We start from the raw sequence: 10,424 nt of genomic DNA, 5'->3' as shown, positions 1-10,424 counted from the left end.
TGACATGTTGTACAGTATAATATTTAGGAAGTGAAACTCTGATACCACTAATGCTGATGTGTATTTCACGCTTTTTGGACATTAAAAATCTTTTTGGGTAGCATATGTCGGGATAGAAGTGTGGCTTTGTACAGGGAGATTCACTCAAAAGAGGCGCCAGATGTTCTGTTGGAACTCCCGTTAGGATGAAGCGATCTGAACCAAGAAAATCTGCTCTCTATACCTTGACCTATGTGTATTACATGCAATGCTGAAAGTGGTTTCCGTTTTCTGCCAGACACATTTCGACGCTGCGCTCCATGTTCCTGAATGTAATGGCAAGTGTCTATGGGGGGAATAGCAGCAATTTCACGTTAGGTGTTTTCCTTGAAATCTTCCACAGTGTGAGGCTTGTTCCAATGAACATACCCCAAAGGAAGAAGTCTGGTGGTGTCGGATCCAGCGACCGTGGTGGCCAAAGCCCCTGTTGCTGAAGAAGGACTCAATTTCTGCCACGCTCCTTGCCGATGTGTGTGACACGTTGCTCCATCTTGCTGGAAGTAACCTTCCATCAACTCACGATCATCCAGTTGATTCTGACATCGCTTAAATGAATTGGTGACCCAAAAGGTTTGCACCATGAAGACGTGTTGATCAATACTGTACACCACCATCCTGATGAGAAGTCGAGTGACTGAGTGGAGGGGTAGGCTACGGGCGGTACGCACCCAGAAGCTGCAAATGGAGGTTAAACATTGCGACATCTGTCTGGCGCCTACCTCATCGCTCCGACGCAGGGGCATCCCGGCTTGTTTGAAGCTCCATACACTGAGGAGCTCATTGCTGGTTGTTTCGTTCGGATTGCTTCCTCCTAGCGAGAGTTATTACAGAATATCCGGGGCCTCTTTTGAGTGAATCTCCCTGTAGCTATTAGTTTTCTCTTTTGATGTGCATTTCATATAAAAATATTGTACCCGTTTATAATTTAGGCGGATTACATTTACACCCGGCATTAAAATGCGTCTCCAAGTGTCCGCTGCTAGCCTTTAGTTAGATTGGAAACTGCCACCTCCTAATGATCCAACAAGAAAAAGTGAAAACAAGGTGACATGTTTCATGAATTACTTTTAAATAAATGTTTTGTAGTCTCTCTGTAAAGAGTTCAGCATATACAGTGTATAGTATAGTTATTTATTCAACACATCTACTGGAGAGTGTCAAGTGAACTCTCCATTGTACCTGAACCACTCTGACTAGATAAAGAGGAGGTAACAGGTGATAGATAGATAGATAGATAGATAGATAGATAGATAGATAGATAGATAGATAGATAGATAGATAGATAGGAAAGGCACTATAAAATAGATAGATAGATAGATAGATAGGAAAGGCACTATAAAATAGATAGACAGATAGATAGATAGATAGATAGATAGATAGATAGATAGATAGATAGGAAAGACACTATAAAATAGATAGATAGATAGAAAAGGCACTATAAAATAGATAGATAGATAGATAGATAGAAAAGGCACTATAAAATAGATAGATAGATAGATAGATAGCTAGATAGGAAAGACACTATAAAATAGATAGATAGATAGATAGATAGATAGATAGATAGATAGATAGATAGATAGATAGATAGATAGATATTTTATTAATGCCAAGGGGAAATTCACATATAAATTCATAGTCATCCTGTAGGCTGAGGAACACAACTTATCACATGATTTAAACTACACCATGTTTTAAACGAGTCTAATGAAACCTGTTGTTATATAGATGGGTATTGTAAAACACAAGAAAAGATAGGAAAAAGAGCTGGGGAACCACCCCGTATATTGTATACTCTGCAAGTAAAAAAAGATTAGACCCAGAGAACTGTCTGGGTCAGCATCCAAATAGGGACAGGATAGGAAGGGAAGGTGCTGGAGAAGAAGAGACGGGTGCGTGTATCGGGTTTCAAACCGGAAGTGAGGTCAGAAGGAGGCGTGGCTAAGAAGGAAATGCAGGAACTGGAGGCACTTTATGTGGGTTTCTGTTCAGGTGACCTGCAGAATAGGGAGAAGAAAGGTTAGTGCACTTCGCCAATCCGTGCCCTTGTTTTTTTGCCCTCGGTTAAGCCCTTAGTCTGCCTACCCATCGCATGTGTGAGACAGTATATATATGTGTGTGTACACACGGTCCACACTTGCCTTTTAAAATCAGTTATGAAAGTATCTGTATCCACACTAAAATGGCTGAAAATGCATGTGACATGGCTGTCCACCAATACTGCGCATGTCAACAGTATAGATGTCTTAGACCCCCAAAACCGGCAAACCTTGAAAGGATGTCACCGGTCATGGGGTTTATTGCAAAACTGTAGGCACTGATAAATTATTACATTCATACTGTGCAAAACACAATTTAGATGCACACAGATAAGCAACACGACAAACTTTAAGGAAAGCAACTCTTCTGTGCCTGCTATGTTGGAATATGGTTTCTTCCATGAAGGGTGAACAATAAGCGAAAGAGACGTTGTAATGAGCAGGATCCAATCAGGGCAATACGCACAAACAAATCGAGCGTGTTTTCAAAAAAGCTGAATTTGTGCCTGTCCACGCCATTATGCTGAGGCTGTGCTTTAGAAGTATGCAACTTTGGAAGTGTCTGTGTTTTTAAATGAAGATATAGTAGTGCGGATAGGGCCATAGTGCAGGTATTTAGAATTTAATGTAGTGGCGTAATTGCTACTGAGTGCTGCTGACTGATTATGTTGAGCTGTGCTCATTGTGTCCCGTTGGCGAGGTCATAGAGAAGAAAAGTGACCTGGAGAAGCAGGTAGAGGTCAAAACTGGCAGATCAAGCCAACCAAATCGTCAAAATGCAGAATAGAAGATGGGACTCTGAAACCGAAAAACAAAATCATAAACTCAGATATATAAACCGCAAGAATAAAGATCCTAAAGTCGAATGCGGTGGCATCATTTTAGATGACGATTAAACCCATCGCCAGTTCGGACGTCATCAGCACCACATCTCCCCCTAAACTCTGGGAAGCTCTCTTGGACACGAATAACAAAAAATAATGGTCTTAACAGTAACCAAGATAGCATTGTGGTAAACAGTAGCAGCCAAATTGACTTAATGTTTCCACGCTGACATTCAATTCAGTATATGTGGCTCTACATTTGCTCGTACACTACTCATTTAACATGAACACATGTATGTCGAGGCCTGATGCAACCTAAATAATGCACACCAAGCATGTACAGCGGTTATCAGGGGTCCTCAATCACAGTCCTGGAGGGCCGCAGTGGCTACATGTTTTCATTCCAGCTATTTTCTTAATTAGAGCTTGGTCCGGGTAGCATGGTGGCGCAATGGTAGCTTAAATGCCTATTTTAGTTTTTATTAGCTGCATTTAAGTTTTAATTGTCGCCTGTTTTCTTAATCAGACAGTAGTTAATGATGAAATGCAGATACCTAATAAACCAGGAGTTCTCCAGCTAATGTGCTTCTTTTAAAACCTGTCCATATGAAGTATCTGTATTAAAAAAAATAGAAATAAATGAGAGGGGAATTGGAAGGACAGTTAAGTTTAAATCTGTTCTGGTCCACAAAACAAATGGGTTAATGTCCTTAGTGCAATTGACATTTCTGTTGTATGAATGACATCACTAAGAAGCCAAATAGTTAAATGTCAAGTTTCATTATCAGCCAGGACTGTCATCTAATTAGGAAACTCGTTGGAAGGAAAACCTGCAACCTCTGCGACCCTCCTGGATCGTGTCTCAGGACCTCTGGCGTATACAGTGTCTGATTTATACAGAAGTACTGGACACACTTATTTACTTACCCAGTAAAACTCACACACACAAAAAAATATTTTTTTTTATGCATTTTTGCCTCACAGACAACATTTGAGTTTGGCTCACTAGCACCTCTAATGACATATGCAGTATCTGAAGAATCAGACATACTTACTTACTCTATCTACCCAGAAACACTTTCACGTAAAGGAATAGAAAATTAGATGATGAGTATCTACTGTATATTATCCATCCATCCATCCATCCATTATCCAACCCGCTATATCCTAACACAGGGTCACGTGGTCTGCTGGAGCCAATCCCAGCCAACACAGGGCACAAGGCAGGAAACAAACCCCAGGCAGGGCGCCAACCCACCGCAGTGCTGTATATTAATTATTGTTAAAATGCAAAGCCTGAATTGATTTTATGAATCACTATTTTCAAAGAGGGCATCATCTAAGAATAGTGAAATACAAAATCATTCCGTCCATCCATTTTCATTCATATGTTGTGCAATTCAGAGTTGTAGAGAATGGAAATTTGTCAATGGGATAACAATTTGTAACAGCAAAAAAAAAAAAAACTGCTGTTTTTCAAGATATTTTTTTAATGACTACCACTCTGATCACTCATCTATACTCGAACCTGCATCATCTTGTGCAGAGCTATTGGGAAGTGTCAGGTGCAAGGCTGGAGACCACCCTGGAAAAGGTGAAATTAATACCCAGCATCCGTAAACGTGCTTATGTCAAGCCTGTCATGTATAAAATACTTCCTGCGTCACCAGTATAGACTTTAGTGTTTCTCATTCTTTACTAGTTTGCAGTCATTCAGTCTGTGGTTGCTATAGTGCAGTGCACGTCACACACCATAGCATTACATAGCACTGCACAATGCAGACAGGAGTGAAATTTAACACTACGTGCTTTTATTTCAAACCAAAGTGTCTCACTTCTTAAAAAAATAAGTTGTATTCATTTTACAGACTGAGGATTTCTGCCCACTGCGACTGGAGGCAGTCTCTGAGTGCCCACTATTCTCACGGCTGAGCCCCTCCGTTAGAGAAAGTGATCATATTTAAAGAGAAGGTATATGGAAGAGTATGCAGAACACGGGAGGAAGATGATTTGGTCCTTAATTATTACAGATAGAAAACCAGTTACTTGAGTATTTCACAACACCTGTCTATTTTAAAAGGCAATGAATAATAAAAAGTAGAAGTAAAAACGTAAAACATAATAAAACACAATAAAAAGTAAATAAAAAATTAAAATACATTAACGTCTTGTCAAAAGCAATATTATGATTATTATATTATTATATATTACTAGCTGTGTAAACCTGTGCTGCAAAAAGCCCAGGCTCCTAGAAACCATGGACTCTGGCACTTCAATCAGTCAATCGCATCAGTTGTGTATTAGCAGCTAAGTGAGTTTCTCTTTGCTTGGTGGTTTTGCTTGGCCGAAGTGCTCACCTGGCTTGTCTATCATCGGCTAAGTGAGTTTCTCACTCCATGGAGGTTTCATTTGGCTGATGTGCTCGCCTCGCTTGTCTATCATCGGCAAAGCAAGTTTCTCTCTCCTTGGAGGTTTCATTTTGCCGATGTGCTCGCCGAACTTGTGCATTAGCGGCTAAGCGAGTTTCTCATTACTCTGATGTTTCGTTTTGCCGATGTGCTCACCTCGCTTGTCTGTCATCAGCTAAGCGAGTTTCTCTCTACTTGGAGGTTTCATTTTGCCGATGTACTCGCCTTGCTTGTGTATTTGCAGCTAAGTGAGTTTCTCTTTCCTCTGATGTTTTGTTTTTCCAATGTGCTCGCCTTGCTTGTCTATCATCGGCTAAGCAAGTTTCTCTCTCGTCTGATGTTTCGTTTTGCCGATGTGTTCACCTCGCTTGTCTACCATCGGCAAAGCAAGTTTCTCTCTCCTTGGAGGTTTCATTTTGCCGATGTGCTCGCCGAACTTGTGCATTAGCGGCTAAGCGAGTTTCTCATTCCTCTGATGTTTCGTTTTGCCGATGTGTTCACCGTGTTTGTCTGTCATCAGCTAAGCGAGTTTCTCTCTCCTTGGAGGTTTTGTTTTGCCGATGTGCTCACCGTGTTTGTCTGTCATCAGCTAAGTGAGTTTCTCTCTCCTTGGAGGTTTTGTTTTGCCGATGTGCTCACCTCCATTGTCTATCAGCTGCTATGAGGTTTCAATTTGGCGACAGAGTCGCTTTATTTGAGCTTCATGCTGTAGGCTCGCACTTCCAAGCCAGACAGACAGAGACATACACTTCCAAGCATAGATGTTTATATGTAACATTATTATACAATATTATCGCTTAACTTACATTCCATAAATGTTGCTTTTTTGCATTTCTCTTCGTATATTGTTTGGGATATTTTTCTCTTTTTTGTTTATTGGACGATTCTCTTTGTTCTTGCGTTTTATTATATGTAGCTCATTTTTGTTCCTTTTGTTTTTTTTGGCGTTCATTGTCAGCTCTTGCTGCCCTTTTTCTAATGCGATCAAAAATTGGACGTTCTTGACAAGATAGTTTGCTTTTCTGCCTTGTCATTATAGACAACTCGTTGATGGGCGAGTTAGTGCCGAGAGTGTCACAGGCTGGGATGAAGGGAGATGAGCGCCGTATGAGTAACGGTCAAGGCCGAATAACACAGACATGACAGAAATGTGTTTAATATAATAGAGAGATATATACAGTACATACATACATACATACATACATACTTATAGTTTTAAACCAGTTTATTCCATACAATGATCACGGGGGTCAGGGATTACGCCAGCAGCATTGCATGCAATGCAGAAAGCAAGTTATCAGTCCATCACAAAGCACACGCTTATGAACACTTGGCCCAGTTCTAGCAAGCAAGTTATTATGTTCATAAGAGCAATTTCTTTTTGATATGATTTAATCTAAATTTCTATTTTGCTTTAACTAAGTATTTCTTTTAACTTTCTCTCCTACAGTCTGTAAAATAGCAAGACAACAGCCAGGAAATTTGAAAAGTGCTGGACATGACTGTAGTGAAAAGGGACGCCCGCTGTGTGCCGATGATGACTGGGTACTATGCACATTTATTATTTCACATTTAGAAATTTAGTATAATGTGTATTTTAACAAATGTAATTTTTCCAAAAAAAAAAATGTAAGGTGTGTCTGCTGCCTGGCAGTAAGACCACCAGGGTTCACATCCTGGGTCCTCCCAGCATGGAGTTGGCATGGTCCCCCTGTGTTCTATGTGGACACAGACCCTCGTGGGTGTGGGTGTGTGTGTTTGGCCTGTGATGGACTGGCACCCTGTCCAGAGTTTGTTCCTCCCTTATGCTCTGTGCTAGCTGGGGTAGCCTCCTGTACCCTCAAGATGATCCTTCTCTGGATTAAGTGGTTAGAGAATGACATGACATTTTTATTTTGAGGTACATTACGGAGACTGATCACTTTTCAAAACTTCCTATGTGAGAGAGCTTTGTCAAAATTCACTAAGCTATTAATTAAATGTGACTATACTAAAGTGCGAACAGTAAAAAGAAAAGAAAGGAACTTAAGCAAATTCAGAAATGAAGACCAACTTCAGTCTTTCGATGAAAGCCATTACTTTTATGAACATCAGGCTGTCAAAAATTTTTTATTTTTGCTGCTTATTTATGTCAAATTGTAAATAAGCTGACAAGTATTTGTTGACAAAAATGTACAGTATGTAACAACTGTAAATGGTAAGAGAATGAGTCTGACTAGCCATCATAGGCAAGATTTTAATAAATAACAGTGCCAAAATACCAGTTTGGGTTGATGGGGACTGTAGATTATCCCAGCTGTACTGGCTGCTAGGCAGCTGCATTTGGCCCAAAAATACTACTATATTTATTCAAAAAAAAGCAGCTTTGTTTTATTTTATTTCATAACAGGGCATGATGTGTCCCTCAGGATGCAGATTGGAAGGACTGATCAATAGAGAAGCCAAAAACTTTCTGGACAAAGTTAATGCCATGTGTCATCTGATGGAGAGAATCAGACAAAAAGCCACCGACCTGACCAAAGATTCTCAACAAAGTTACGCTGCGGCCAGAAAATATGTTGTGCAAAACTATGGCAAGTGAACAGCTAGTCATTTAATCATCATCCTTTGACTATTATTAGCTTCCAAAAGCAAAGACAGTTACAAATAAATATACCACTCAGTAAAAGGACACATCAGAGCTGTGTCAAACAAGGCGATCCTTTACTTTAAACCTGAAACAGAGATCAGACAAAATGACAGACAATATTACAGTGGACTGGAGATTGGCAGCCCAAGATGTGAGGCCATCAATAACTTCATTTATGTGTTGGATGTGATTATATTAAGACCTAAAACCCTAAGACCTAGCATGTTTTAAATTGTGTTTGATTTCGTTTCAGTAACCAATACGAAATATTTTGAAATGGCTGAAGAACTGCAGTCAAGACTAACATCTCTGAAGCAACGAGCTGCCAACCTGGCTACCAAGCTCAGAGCTCAGCATGGCATCATTCGAGAACAAGTGCAACTGATGCTACAGATAGAGGTATTACAACAGACACACAAAGATAGATAGATAGATAGATAGATAGATAGATAGATAGATAGATAGATAGATAGATAGATATTAATAGATAGATAGATAGATAGATATGAAAGGCACTATATAATTGACAGATGATAGATAGATAGATAGATAGATAGATAGATAGATAGATAGATAGATAGATAGATAGATATGAAAGGCACTATATAACTGACAGATAGATAGATAGATAGATAGATAGATAGATAGATAGATAGATAGATATATGAAAGGCACTATATGATAGATAGATAGATAGATAGATAGATAGATAGATAGATAGATAGATATGAAAGGCACTATATAACTGACAGATAGATAGATAGATAGATAGATAGATAGATAGATAGATAGATAGATAGATAGATAGATAGATATGAAAGGCACTATATAACTGACAGATAGATAGATAGATAGATAGATAGATAGATATGAAAGGCACTATATGATAGATAGATAGATAGATTGATAGATAGATAGATAGATAGATAGATAGATAGATAGATAGATATAGATGAAAGGCACTATATAACAGCTACACAAACAATTGCCCGATACTTCATTTCCAAGATGGCCTCAGCCCATCTACAGTATTACAGAAATCCTGTGTTGAAAAAGTGCTTCCAGTAATTAGCTCAAAAACAAAATGATTTTTTATTTCCCAGGTGGACCTTGACATAAAAATGCGGTCATGTCAGGGGTCCTGTGAACGAGCTGCGACGTACAGCATCAACATGGCCACATATGAAGTTCTGGAGCAGCAACTGCTACAGGTGGATAAACTGTCTGAGACCAACAAGAAATCTGAGAGCACACCAGTGACCCTCCAGAGAAGAACCGAGCAGTCTTTACCCACATCCTATAAAACTTTGGCCAGCAGAAGACCAGACGGTGTGGTTTACTTTGAAGATGTTGAATTGCTGTCCTTGTTTCTGGAGAAGGAAAAAAGTAATTAAATGCCTTGGTGTCCATGTCCACACTAAAGTTCAGGGCAAAGAGCAGATATAAAAAATATTGTAATGAAAGGATGAGTTTTAAAAATGTATTGTAATTCTGGCATGTTTCAGACAAGTGTCTATATCAGTAAGTGTTTCATTCCAGTATGCATCATCTAAGCAGTATGTCATGTAGACATTTTTCAAATGGACATTACTAAGTCGTGTGTGTATGTAAAGTGTCATTGAGCCAAATGCTGTTCGAATGTGCATATCCAACAGCATGGAGGCGCTATGAGACATTGAGAGCCACCATATTAAACAGAAAAGAATATCTTTTAACTTTAAAACAATAGCATGCAGGTGATCCAGTTTCATTGCAGAGGTAGGCTTCTTCTTTATTTTTATTTTATTTGTTAAGTCTAACTGGATTTGGGTGAACCCATACCACACTCCTTATGTATATTTAAAGTCATTTTGCATTTGATAGTTTAATAATTGGGGGATATGCTCAAGTCATCCCTTTAACTGATCTGTAGTCCTTCCCTCTCTCTTTCTCTCAATTGTGATTATTAATAAATCTGTTAAATTAACTTAAACTACTGACAGTTCAGATGAAGAGACATTCATATTTCATACTAGTTGTCCCCTGCGGCTCTGCCGGTGTAATAGTGAAGCAGGACAAACTTTAAAAATCAAAAGAAAAGGGGTATCGCTAGTTAAGCGGAGGCAAGGTCTGCTCCAAAACCTGGCAAGAGATACACCGACTCGAATGGAGGCTGGCACGTGAGTGGGTGAGGAGGGCTCACCTTGACCCGCAGCCACTGTTTTGAAATCGCTCCTGTAAGCGAACTATGATTCTTACAGAGATGATAGAAATCGCAAAATCAATCGAAATGCTCAAGCAAATCATTGAAAAAAAATGACCTAAATCTGTGAAGTAATTCTCTTGCTCGCTAGCTAAGCGGAGGTAAGGTAAGTTCCGAGGCTGACATGTAATTGAGGAGGGCCCCACCCCCTTTATCGATGTGTCTCTCTCGGATTTGCGCAATGTTGAAATAAATCAGTACCGCAAGCGAGCTATGATACTTAACGCGATGAGAGAAGTCGCAAAA

The 10,424-nt window shown here is 39.4% G+C and overlaps 1 protein-coding gene across 1 annotated transcript; it reads left to right on the top strand.

The window, feature by feature from the left end:
- The first annotated feature begins 6,735 nt into the window (after positions 1-6,735).
- Positions 6,736-9,883, top strand: LOC120527155 (fibrinogen alpha chain). The gene is made up of 4 exons (XM_039750283.1): positions 6,736-6,852; positions 7,697-7,880; positions 8,190-8,335; positions 9,040-9,883. The coding sequence occupies exons 2-4, from the start codon at positions 7,700-7,702 to the stop codon at positions 9,328-9,330; spliced, it is 618 nt and encodes a 205-aa protein (XP_039606217.1). The 5' UTR covers positions 6,736-6,852; positions 7,697-7,699; the 3' UTR covers positions 9,331-9,883.
- Positions 9,884-10,424: the final 541 nt, after the last annotated feature.

The sequence above is a fragment of the Polypterus senegalus genome, chromosome 4 (genome assembly GCF_016835505.1).
Source record: "Polypterus senegalus isolate Bchr_013 chromosome 4, ASM1683550v1, whole genome shotgun sequence".
NCBI classification, from domain to species: domain Eukaryota; kingdom Metazoa; phylum Chordata; class Cladistia; order Polypteriformes; family Polypteridae; genus Polypterus; species Polypterus senegalus.
The sequence above is the reverse complement of the archived record's forward strand: the minus strand, read 5'-3'. Positions and strand labels throughout refer to the sequence as shown.